This window comes from Typopeltis vanoorti, chromosome 25 (genome assembly GCF_054136105.1).
Source record: "Typopeltis vanoorti isolate ZY-2024b chromosome 25, IOZ_Tvanoo_1.0, whole genome shotgun sequence".
Lineage (NCBI taxonomy): Eukaryota > Metazoa > Arthropoda > Arachnida > Uropygi > Thelyphonidae > Typopeltis > Typopeltis vanoorti.
In genome coordinates this window covers 36,088,416-36,101,998 of record NC_143573.1, presented here as the reverse complement: position 1 = coordinate 36,101,998, position 13,583 = coordinate 36,088,416, and the positions used below count along the sequence as shown (strand labels likewise).

At 37.8% G+C, this 13,583-nt stretch overlaps 1 protein-coding gene across 1 annotated transcript in view; it reads left to right on the top strand.

The window, feature by feature from the left end:
* The window catches only part of LOC150092665 (patatin-like phospholipase domain-containing protein 4), a 241,276-nt gene that overhangs the window by 96,894 nt on the left and 130,799 nt on the right, over nucleotides 1-13,583 (top strand). Inside the window, exon 4 of the mRNA XM_090414254.1 lies at nucleotides 8,004-8,153. Within this exon, the coding sequence (XP_090270380.1) occupies nucleotides 8,004-8,153 (150 nt within the window). The remainder of the gene's footprint in view (nucleotides 1-8,003; nucleotides 8,154-13,583) is intronic.

Here is a 13,583-nt window from a genome sequence, read left to right as displayed (position 1 = left end):
TTGCATATTTCTCACCTTTCAAATCATTCATTCCAGCCAAAGTACTCAATTCTTTCACTTCTCCCCTATTGTGCAAACTAAAAGCTTCTCTAGTATCATTGATCTGGGCCTGGAAAACATGCTTTCATCACTTTCTCATTAAGTACACCTCTTAGCACCAAATTTACATACAGTGCCTTCTCCTTTCTCCTAGTTGCTTACAATTTCATAATTTTCCCATTCACTTTCTCTTATTCTCCCTCCTGCACATACCAGATGTTGCTCAAGCTCACATTTTGTCCTGGGAAGGACTCCCATAAGCATGCTATTTCTCTCCTCACCACCATCTCATCCACATTACCTTCATCCTCTTCTTTCTTATTCTCATTCACATTTTGTCCATTATCGTTTACTCCTTCCACTACATTCTCTACAACAATTTCACCATCCTACCTTATATGGTATGGCACAAAAATAACAGTACTGAACTTTGACACCCCTTCAGTACACGTGCTATGAGATATACTATTTGACTGCATGCACATTAATAGAAGAGCACTTGTAGAGTCTATGCCATTACATTTAGCTGTAGCAACGATTGACATTGGAAGAAAAGACATTTAAAAAAAAAGACATTGTTAAGCATTATTTTCATTCATACAGAGTTGGTAGATCAAATGGTCCACGCCTACGACATGTTTGAGCAGTTTGTTCATCGTTTCTGTAAGCATTCCCAAGCAATAGTGTCATCGTTGCCTTATTCAGGGTTCCAATGTACCAGGAGTGTTTTGTTACAATGCAAAGGGAATTTGGGGAGACCACAAACTGCTAACACAAATGAGAGTCATGGAGAGTGTGTGCTGGAGCAAGTGTTACAGTCTCCAACATGCAGTCAACAAAGTCAGAACGGTGCCTTTTGTATGTCATTCAGGTGGGTCATTGTTTAAAAGCAATGGATTATGCTGCACCGCAGGAATACTGTGCACACTTGCTGGCCAATGTCTATGAAGATCTGTCTTTCCTCCATAATGTCTGGTTCTTGGACAAAGCACGTTTCTATTTAAGCAGTTGTAAACAGGTGAACCTACAGGTTTCTTGGTTTCTCAAGACCTGAATTTGTCCAAGAGTAACTGTGAGAAGGTCACTGCATGGTGTGCGGCTTCCAGCCATGGCATAATTGGGCCCTACTTTATTGAAAATAATGGTGTGACCTTGAATAGAGAATGCTATATCAAAAATGTGTTGGTTCCATTTACCCAGGATTTGCATAGGATGTGTCATGCAAGAAACATGCCATTTTGTGCCCAGGTATTCATTCCAACAGGATGGAGCAACCTGTCACACATCATGGGGTTCAAAAACTTATTTATCAGAACACTTCCCCAGGAGGTTCATTTTGAGATTCACAGAATTCTCATACCCTTCACATTCTCTTGATCCCACATCACTTGATGCCTTCATTTGGGGGTATGTTGAAGGAATGGGTATTCTACCATGACCTGCCTTCAAACCTTGATTAACTAAGGGATAAAATTTCACAATATGTCCAGCAGATGTCCCAACCCTTGTTCTCCAAGATGACAGAGAACCTTTACAAAACCCATCTTGAAAGACAAGGTGCTAATTTTGATGATGTGTTCACCAATAGTTGTGAATGTACATATCATATGTAAATATATATTTCTTTGTTAAGAAACCCATTTACTCCATAACATATATATCGTAGTTATTCAGTACTGTTTTTTTTTTTTTTTTTTTTTTCACCATACTGTACAATAATATTAGTTATTTCATTCTCCTGTTTTAAACACAACTCGTTTCTTGCACCCTTACACAAAACATTTCCAATACTCACTCTCTTCACTCTCACTTCCATACCATGTATTGTTCACTCTTGGCAATGAGTTCAGGGAATATATGCTATGTTCATGTGAAGTCCATCTTACTAAACTTAGTGAACAAGAAAACTTTACTGCCAATTTTCCTTGTATTCATCAGTGCAATGTAAAATGCTCTTTGAACAATATCACATATTAAAGTTCTCAAACACACACACACTCAACTACACAGTCTAAAGTAAGTAAAATACTACCTAAAATGATTACTACAATTAATAATCAATATGCCGGCTTGGTTGCCCGAGTAATTAGCGTATCCGCTCTCCAGCCAAAAGGCTGCGGGTTCGAATCCTGACATGGATGTTTGTGATTGTCTGTGAAAATATTAGTGGTGATGGTCGGTGGTAGATGATGTTGGGGTAAATGATGAAGGCAGTTGTGTTTGGTGGAGACAGAGTGTTGTAGAGTAGGTGCCCTCCCTTGACGAGTCTTTGGACTCCCTGGAGGTGTTATGTAATAATAATAATGTGTATATATATATATATATATATATATATATATATATATATATATATGCAGAAAGTATTTTACCTTAGGTATAATAAATGTTAAGATACCAAGCTATTTTAAACTTGGTTTTACTCCATTTCCCAAGTAAGCAAACAGACAAACAAGTCAAGTTTGTGCCTGCAAGTGATGCAAGTCTAGCTGACCCTGCACGTAGTGCAAGACCAAGGCAACTCATGGTAAAAGTAGAATAAGCTCTGATCACTAATCTTAATATTTACCCTTAATGCAAAGCACATCTCCTGGAGGAGATGTATGATGCTTTGTATTAAAGGCAAGGGGCCACTACCCAGACCGGTTTCGACCTTTATTGAAGTCTCATCAGTGGGAGCCAGGCTAGAAATACCAAGATTTTAGTAATACAGAGCTTATAAGTATTTTACCAGAACAAGTTACCATAAGGTGTTTTAACCTTATTAAATAAAAATCTCAGGAGGAGATATAAATATAGAAAGTATTTTACCTCATACATCTCCTCCAGGAGATGTGCTTTGCATTAAGGGTAAATATTAAGATTAGTGATCAGAGCTTATTCTACTTTTACCATGAGTTGCCTTGGTCTTGCACTATGCAGGTCAGCTAGACTTGCATCACTTGCAGGCGCAAACTTGACTTGTTTGTCTCTGTTTGCTTATTTGGGAAATGGAGTAAAACCAAGTTTAAAATAACTTGGTATCTTTAACATATATATATATATATATATATATATATATATATATATATAGCGAATTCCATTTTCCATGTTTGCTTATAACTCAAGAATGAATTGACTGATTTTGATAATGTCTTCACCAAAAATGCATATGTACACCTCCAGATTATGGAGCGGTGATTTTTTTTTTTTTTTTTTTTAAAATTTTATTTACCTCTCTTCATGGTCAGTTTTAACAATATCTGGCCACTATTTTGTGGCCAGATATTAAATTTTTTAGATATTGTTAAATTCTATCGTTAGATATTGTGATGTTAAGTTCTTTCATTATTACCATTATTATGTTTATTAATAGTTTTTATAATTATTAGTTTTTTTTTTTTTTCCCAATATGGCACGACAGAGATCAAGTTCTATAAGTCACTTAACTCCTGCAGCAAGGCATATGAGACTAATTAGACAGAGTGAAGTTATTGAAGTGAACAATCCTTTGCCTCTAGATACAAGTTTAATAATACAATTTCAATGAACTTCAGATCAAGCTGAAGTTTTTCACAATGTTTTAACAGTCTGTGAAAATCATTCAGGAAAACTGTTTTTCTTGGATGCTCCAGGTGGTACTGGGAAAACATTTCTACTAAATTTGTTATTAGTTAAGTTGAGAAGCCAAGGTAAAATTGCTCTGACTGTGGTATCCTCGGGTATAGGAGCTACTCTATTGCAAGGTAGCTGAACTGCTCATTTTACTTTCAAAGTACCACTTACAAATGTGACTAATGATACACCTATGTGCAATATATCAAAACAAAGTAAGTTTTCAAATTATTATAAAAGGTTTCTTTGATTGTTTGAGATGTACTATCACCAAATACTCGAGTAAATACCCTGAAGTGAACTACTGGCAGTATAATTTCATCTCGGCGAAGTGGGAGGGCTAAGCTAGTATTCACTAAAATAAAGACTTATCTGTAAGCTATATGCTGCATTATTACTTTTGCATGCTTTCTTGAAAGTAGCAGTGCTACTTTCAAGACTAACAAAGTCCTGTAGTTGGTTTGAAGAGCCAGGTTATATGATGTGCATGTCATCTACATATTGTAGCCAACTTCAGGTTGTAATTCATGACCTGTATTGCCTGTTTTTCAAATAATCCCCAAGCAGATTTGCTAAAAGCAGTAACAGTGTGAGCCCATTTCCTAGGCTGTCTTTCTGTTCATAGAATTTGTCTTGAAAATGGAAGGTTTTATTGATGCAGTGTTGTCCATTGGAAATAATTATTGAAGTCCTCCTATGGTCTCTCTCTTCAAAGTACACTGATGAACAGGTTGATGATGTCCAGATTTGCCAGATTACGTGGTTCTATTACCAGATCTTTTGTCTTTTCCTTGCAGTCTGCTGTTTCTTGTGGAGCAGTCCATCTTATGAGTGAAACTATCAACTGTGTGAGATTTTTAGCAAGCAGAGAGGTGGGTGAATATGTGGCATCTATTAGGTTAGCAATGATACATTAAGTGACAAATGGATTTTTTTGCATGGTGAGTGGAATACACTGACAGAAAGTGGTAGGTAGCGAGGAAATGAAAAATGGGATTGATTAGCATTATGCATAATATTTAGGACTTCCATGATGAGCCCTTTTTAGAGATCTCATGATAACAATAATCATGCATCTTTGGCTTCTGTGCCTTTTGTAGTAAAATTTAAAGTGGTTCTTCATAAAAAATTCTGGCAACCTTTCATTTATATTAAAATTCTTCCTGGATATTGTTTTCACTTTCTTGATGATACAATTAAACATTGGGAACATTCCATACAAGATTGGTATAGTATAGAAATTAAGGGGATAAAAATCCCTTGTTGTTTTATAGCCAGTAAGCGAAACTTAAGATCGCGAACTACAATCATAAGAATAGTGAGGGAGCTTGCTCCACCTTTGCTTCGAATTGCCTATGCTGATAGTTTTTCGGCATGAAACTCATAGATCGTAGTTCGCGATCTTAAGTTTCGCTTACTGGCTATAAAACAACAAGGGATTTTTATCCCCTTAATTTCTATTAAGGTCCAGAAAACTAGCCGTTTGGCTTTTTATCTTAACTATTGGTATAGTATTTTTATTACATCACACTGCCATGGAGTCCAAGGACTCATCTTGGGATGACACACTACTCCACTACAAGTCATCAGCTTCCCTACTGATCCAACTAAATGACACTACTATCATGAACACAGTGCCATCTACTTTCCACCACCATCAGTATATATTATTATTGTTATCATCCCATGGAGTCACAGACTTATCTAGCAGGTCCCTTTTGTCATACACACAGCTCATCATACCACGCCTTCAGCACATTCAAATTCTCTGCAGACATCACCTTGCTCTCAGGCAATGCATTCCAATCATTCACAACTGTCCATGCAAAAAAAACCTGCTTCCTTATATAGCTTCTAGGAATGACCACTTGTTGTCTCCCACCATTTTATGAAAAACCTCTTCAATGTTAATCCTATAACAACTCCTTACTAACTTGTACTTCTCTATCATATCATCCTATCTCAACCTTTCTTCATGTTCAACAGTCAAGATCCCGGTGATAATTTTGGTCAACATCTTTGCATCCTTTTGAAAACCAGGTGATGTGTATATAGCCTAATCAGAGCCTTATACAATGGAACCAGAATCTCCTTACTTCAAGTCAGTGTCCTCTGCATCATTTCCAGAATTCGTTGTGTTGTCTTCACAATTTTGGCAATAAGTCCTCTAAATTTCGGATCCTTATTCATCATCAGTCCAAAATCTATTTCTTCCACTTCCAACAATATATCTGCACCAAGAATAAATTTTCCATCCAAACTTTAAAACTTAACATTGAACTGGCATCCACCACTCCCATGTCCATTCACTCAGTCTATCCAAGTCTTCATGTAAGGCACAACATCTGCTCTACTCCACATAGTTCATCCCAACTTTGAATCATCTAAAAAAAAAAACTCAAATCTTCCCCAGTATCATTAACATAGAGGTTAATTAAACAGCAATGGTCCTAAAACAAACCAATGAGGCACACCACTACTGATGTTCCTCTTTTAGGATATTGCTCTCTCATACACACCTTTTTGATACGTATTAGACAGCCAAGTTCCAATATCCAATGCACTAGTCTAATATCCAACCCCATCCACTCTAGTTTGACTATCAACTTGTTATGTGGTAATCTAGCAAAAGCCTTTGTAAACTCTAAGTATTTTATATGTATCCATCTCTTGTATCTAATGCTACTCTCACCTTATTGTAATAAGTAGATTACTGAAACATAACCTTCCTTTAGCAAATCTTTGCTGTCCATCAACAATAATACCATTGTTGTCAACCCAATTCTGGATCCTGATTATCACCAGTCTTTCCAACACTTTAACCACAGCACTTGATACACAGATTAGGCTATAATTTAATGCTTGAATTCTGTCACTGCCTTTATGAAGCATTACAATCTTGCCTTCCTTCAACTTTTTTGGAACTTATCAAAAGGCTACATATCAAAAGAACTCCCTGGGATTTATTTATTTTTTTTGGCTTTGTTAGCACTAACTGCTGCTAATACTGAACTTTTGCTACCCTTACCAACTGAGTCACCCCTCCTTGCCTGTTATTTGTATTCCTCATGGAATTAATTATTGCCATTTCTCTTATGTTGCCTCCATGATACTTTTTTTTTTCTCTGTATTGCATGCTTAATTTCTTCATTCATCCATTTCACACCTACTTTATTTAATCTTTTGACCTTTAGCATACATTTAAACTTTGCTTCTACTAGATAGTTATTGAATATCACCCAAGCAGCATTGATCTCCTTTTCACCCAATTCCTCATTCCATGCTACAGCTCCAAACTGTCTCCTGAGTTTCTCAACCAGCCTTGTAGTTCCACATATATCCTTTCCTCACAGAAGCTCTCACATGACTGGCAAACACCCAGGTAATCACTTCATGGTCACTCTCACCAATTGGAGAGGGATTTGACACCTAATTTATAACAATATCCTGTAATGAGATGATCAAATTCAAGACCCTCAATTCTTGTAATCACTTTGTTACATACCTCAAAAACTGAAGAAACTCATTTTCTCTGCTTACAGTTGCTCTCTTGTCATCCGAGTCTATATTGCTTAACTAAAATCAACCATAATGCTACCCTTTTCCCATTTGTTTATACATTTCATGATCACTACCGTCCACATTACCAGGTCTATAGCAACATCCAACAAAGTATTTCATTCTATTCTCTATCTCACATCATACTGCCTCAAAACCATTACCACTATTTTTCTCTTGCATCTTTACCATATATGGATAAGTCTTACAACTTAGGAAACTTGTCAGGTTTTAATTGCTTATTTTTATTAAACTCTTTATTTGCATAATAATGTGGTCTCAGTACTGAAAACTTCCAAAAAAGTATGAATTTAATTTCCCAAAGTGAGAACACTGCTCTGCTTATTGGAGACGTGAAGTGATTTTGAAAAAGTTATATGTTTGATGTCTAGAGCAAAATTTCCAGACTATGTAAAGAGATAAAATAAAAATAAAAAAATATATAAAATTAATAAAAAATATAAAAAATAATTATCTTATAATACATTCATACTCCATAGTATGAATGTACTGTAAGTACTTTTCATGGGAGCCTAAAAAAATTGACTCATTCAGGTACTTAGCATATCATACTTCATTGAGTTATTCTTGACTGCAAAAGGCCATGTATTGCATTTAATTTTTGACACATTGTGGTTAGTTTGTAATAAAAAGTAAGAATCTTTGCCTACCTTCAATATTATAGGGCAGATCCCATTACAGATATTACAGGTGAATAGTAATTTCAATATTATATATATATATATATATATATATATATAAACAAAATTCTTAACTAGTGATTCACAAGTTTTTTTTTTCCTTCTTTTTTCCAGGATTATATTGATGGAGGATTTAGTAACAACCTACCTCTTCTTGATGAAAATACAATAACAGTTTCACCTTTTGCTGGCAATTTTGATATATCTCCACAAGATGCTAGTTTTAGTGGTCCAAAGATAGTGATAGCACAAATGAATGTTGAAGTAAATATTTACTATGAAATTTGTATGTATCTTTGTGGGAACAGTGAAGAGAGGTATTTGAAATAGCTATATAATTGCAGACTAGAACAAGTATAAGAGACAAGACATACATGAACTCCTAAATTTTAACAAACACATACCAAAATTAAATAAAATAAAAAAAATTCACATTAGGTTATAAAAACTACTCTAAATCTAAATTTGAATTAATCTTAACTAGAGATGTTAAGATTAATCCAAAGAAAAGTTTTTATATTTATGTAAAAATGAGTAATGCAAATAGAAACCAAGGCAACATAATCTTTGCAGGTTTGACTCTGAGTGTTTATATGGTGACAGGAAGCTGGAAGGTAAAAATACAAAATGATAAATGTGGTCATTGGTGCACCCAGGGAGGGGGACCAAATGGGCCCTATTTCTATACTACTTATGAATTAGCAGTCACATAAGGTGGGAATACCCTCTGGCTATCGGGAATCACGGCCGTGGTGAACGCAAGGCGAATGAGGTAGTGCTCGGGCGATGCTTTGTTTGCCTGAGCCGGGCCAGAGATCACGGGTATCATGTATCAGCGATCACTGCAGATGCTCAGTCATAGGTCGTATGCAATGCGTAGTGTGTGTATTCTTAAATCGTCTACTCAACTCGGCCCTCCCAAGATTAAATCATGAGTCTCCCCCCTCCAAGATTAAATCCTGGGTGCGCCACTGAATGTGGTGATATAATATAGGACAAGGAACTTATTATGGCCAATGCAATTAAAGGCAGTGTATTATATCTGTTAACTGTACAAGTGTGCATGTGTATACTGGCTGATTTGTCTGACTTGCAGATGAAAAACCCAATGAATATAAATAGAGATTTATTAGAGATTAATGTCCAAAAGGAAAAATCCTACCACCTCCATGTGCAAATAGCTAACACGCCTTCAGTTTAAAAGCCCTAATTAAAATTACTTGCATTCCAGATGGGATACAAACTAGTCTTTCCAACCAAAGGACCATCATCATTTGAGCTATGGACATATTGGGTGATACTAGGGTTGCTGAAGCATGTAGCGGGTGATTTGAGCTGTGGTAAAAAAAAAAAAGTGTTTTTTAAACGGTGTATAGTGTGAATTCTTTTGTGAATTGTGCTACATTTTTTTCTCATTAACACAAGTGTTCTTTAGTAGTTCTGCTTTTGGAGTTTCGTTATATAGCGTGTTATTTTTGGGTTACTGAGAAGGCGAGGTCGCAGTTGGCAACATTTGCGGTGGAAGAGAAGTTTTCGCTATCTAGTATAGTTGAATATAGCATTTATATATATATATATATATGATACAGTGTTTATATAGCATTTATATTTTTAGGGATTAGTTTAGTAGTTACTTAGCAGTAAGGAATGATGGTGGACGCAGCTGCAATCACAAATGGCGTGTCACCAAGTTCTCTGCCATTTAAGAACTCTCTTATATGTAACATAATAAAGGACTTTGTGGCATGTGGTGTTTGGCGCATGTATGCTTAGCGAGAGTTGGATATGTGCTGGGTGAGAGCAGGGGGGGGTGCATATATGCGCAAAATGCAGGCACTGGGAGGAAATCAATGAATTAGATATTTCGATAACCAACCTAGTTGCTTCAGGGACAGGAAATGAATGTTGGGAAATGAGTAGTGTGATAGGAGAGAATAACGAGCGAAATATGAATGAGAAAATATGAGTCGGGAGTCTGGAAGGCTTGAATGACTGTGAAGTTTTCGGAGATGGTTTTCATTGGGTAAATGAATGGCGAGTAAGTGTGACTAACTTGCAGAGAGGGATAGATGAGCTGAAAGAGGAGGTGGAATGTCTTGTGAATGAGATGAGAAGTATGAAAGATGAGATTAGGAGAATGGAAGACATAAATGCAAGGAGAATCATACTAGGAGTGAGAGAAAGTTTAAGGAATGACAGAAGAGGAGAGAATAGGAGCAGTAGGAGAGAGGGAATGAGAGAGAGGTTTGGGAATGATAAAGAATGGGGAGAATAGAAACAGTCACGAAGGAGTGCTGGAACCAATGATAGAGTGATGCCAGGACAGCAGGTAAGTAGGGGAACACAGTGAGAAAGGGTAAGAGGAGAGAGTGAGGGATGTAGGTGACAATCAAGGAACAGAATGGTTTGAGGTGTGATGTATGGAGACTCGATGATCTCAGGTGCAAGATAGGATGCCAGAGGTGTGTTTGCCTGGAGGGATGATAGAAAATGTGGCTATTGCAATTAAGAGGGTGAAAGGATGAATGAAATGATTGTGATGGTGGGCACGAATGACTTGAGAGGCAATGTAAATCGGGCTATGAGAGATCTGAGATTCATGCTGGAGGTTGTGCAAAAGAAAACACAGAGAGGAACGATTGTGTGTGTGTATGTTGCCTAGGTATGATAATGATGAATTGAGCAGAAGAGCAGTAATACTGAATAACATAATAGCCAGAATGTGTCAGAAGAAAGAGGGATTGGAATATGTGGATGCTTGGAGGGCATTTGAGGAGAGAGGGAAACTGTATGCAAGAGACCACTTGCATTTGAATGAGGAAGGATGAAGGCATCTGAAGAGATTGCTGTTTTCTGAACGAGTCATTGTGTCAATGCAGGGAAACTAGAATTCCCAGGGTGGATGGTAGCAGGGATGGCCTCTTGTGGGAAGGGGGACGACATCAGGTAACACTGAGTCCAGTGGGGTCGATATGGGACAATGATAGGTATAGAAGCAGCGACATTTTTATGCTCTATACTAATGCCAGGAGTATCCGAAATAAAGGAGATGAATTGGTGGCACTGATAGCGTCAGCCTGGCCAAAGATTATTGGGATCTCTGAGACGTGGTTGATGGAGGATGATATAATAACAGAAATTGAAGTGGCAGGGTACAGCATTTTTTAGCAGGATAGGATAGGAAAGGAAAACGTGGTGGTGGAGTACTGCTTATGATAAGTGATGACTTATGTCCTCTGAGAGTGGAGGCTTTGAAAGGCAGCGACACTAATGGTTTTTTGAAAGCATATGGTGTGAGGTAGAAGTGGCAAAGACAGGATATTTAGTGGGGTGTTGCTTAAACCAGAGAGCACAGAGGGTGGGGAGCAGGAGATATTTAGGCAGTTGAGTTTGGCAAATGCAAGAAGAATGATTGTTATGGGAGATTTTAACTACAGCAGTATAAGCTGGGAAGAGGAAAATGCATGTAGTAATAAGGGGATGGAATTTCTAGAATTCTTGAGGGACAAATGTCTTAGGCAACATGTAATAGATGTAACAAGAAGTTCAAGAGTTTTTGATTTGGTCATAGCATCAGAAGAGTTGATAATAACTGAGATGACATCTCTCCCACCAGCTGGAGGGAGTGACCATGTGGTTTTGACTTGGAAGATGAATAGACATGCAGGTGTATCAAAGAAAAGGTAATGTATGTGGAATTATAAGGCAGGTGATTATAATAGTCTTAGGTATCAACTAGGGGCAGTTCCATTGAGGGCAGAATTGGATGGCCAGGATATCATTAGTGCTTGTGAAATTGTGAAAGGATATTTGTTAGCAGCAATAGTAAGCTGTATTCCACGAGTGAAGTGGACACAATTTGTGTAAAGTTGATGACAATATCAAACAGGAACTGCAGTTGAAAAAGAGATTATGGAAGAGATATAAGGAGAGAGGTGGAGGGCAGATACACGAAGAATGTATGATGCAGGCCAGGAGAATAACCAGTATAGTGAGGAAGGCATAACTGGAATATGAGAAGAGATTGGCACTAAGATCCAAAGAAAATCCTAGGAAATTTTTTAGCTATCTGGCCAGTAGGAGGAGACATGATTGTGGAAGAATGACATTGCAGGATAAAAATGGGAATACGATGACTGATGCAGAGGACATAGTAGAGTTGTTCCATGAGCACTTTATTGGAGTATTTTATTCTGGTTTTAATACTAGAGGGATAGGGCAAGTTCAGGGTTTAGAAGTGTAAGAGAAGAGTGTGTTCCAAATACCGAGTACTCTGGATACCAGTAAAGCTGTGGGACTGGATGGTATTTCACCACGGGTTTTGAGAGAATGTGCTAAAGAATTGACAGCTCCATTGACCCGGCTCTTCAATAAAAGTCTGGCTGTGGGAAAGGTACCCAAGGAATGGAAGGAAGGTAAGATAGTGCCTGAACAAGGATGGTAGCAGACTGGAAGTGTCTAATTATAGGCCAGTTTGTGTGTCATCAGTAGTTGTTATGGTCTTGGAGAAATTAGTGAGGGACTATATACAGCGTTGGCCAGATGAGAGTAATGTTATTTGTGAGAATCAACATGGATTTGTTAAAGGGCGCTCTTGCTTTAGTAATATGACTGCCTTTTATAATAAAGTGACATGAGCAGTTGATGAGAGAAAAGCATATACTGCCATTTTTTTAGATTTTGCAAAGCCGTTTGACAGGATGCCACATGATAAGCTGATATTTAAGTTGATGTGCAGCACATGGGTTTATATGTCGGGTTAGGCAACTGGATTCAGGATTGGCTGTCTGATTGGTATCAGAGAGTTGTGTATGGTGGAGCAATATCAAGGAGGCAGAAGGTTACAAGTGGTGTTCCACAGGGTTCAGTACTGGGACCTATATTGTTCAACCTTTATATCAATGTCATTGTCAATGGATTGCAAGGGGATATTCAGTTGTTTGCAGATGATGTGAAGCTGGGAAGGGTTATGTAATAGTGCAGATGTGGCAGCCCTGCAAGAGGATTTGAATAAACTAGATCGATGGGCAAATGAATGGGGGTGTCGGTTTAATGCAGCAAAATGTAATGTCTCGAAGTTGTGGAACCATCGATTGGAGGAGCTGTACTGAAAGAAGTAGGGGAGACAAGAGATCTGAGGGATGCGATTGATAGAAAACTGACATTCAGGGAGCATATTGCAAAGGTGGTGAAGGTAACTCAGAGGATTGCTGCAATACTGAGAAGGACGCTTACCTGCAGAGATAAAAGAGTTCTCATTCCATTTGTATAAGACCCTGATCAGACCACACTTAGACTGTTGGTCTCAGGTTTGGTCCCCAGGATTTGAAGGGGATAAATTAACTGTGGAAAGGGTACAGAGGCGAATAACAAAGATGGTTTCAAGACTATACAATGTCAGTTATGAGGATCGACTGAGGAAATGAGGTCTGCAGAGTTTGGTGGATGGAAGAAGGAGAGGTGATATGATCGAGACTTTTAAATTGTTGAGAGGCATTTACAGGATAGACATTGAGGAATTCTTTCTCTTGGTCGAACAGCGGGAAAGAGTGACGAAAACGGGGCCATCCCTGGAAGTTATGAAAAGAGACTGCGAGCAAGAGGGTGAGGAGTGGTTTCTTTTCATGGAGGGTGGTTGAGCTGTGGAATGCATTGCCTGAGAGAGTGGTTATAGCTTGAACGGTCATTGGGTTC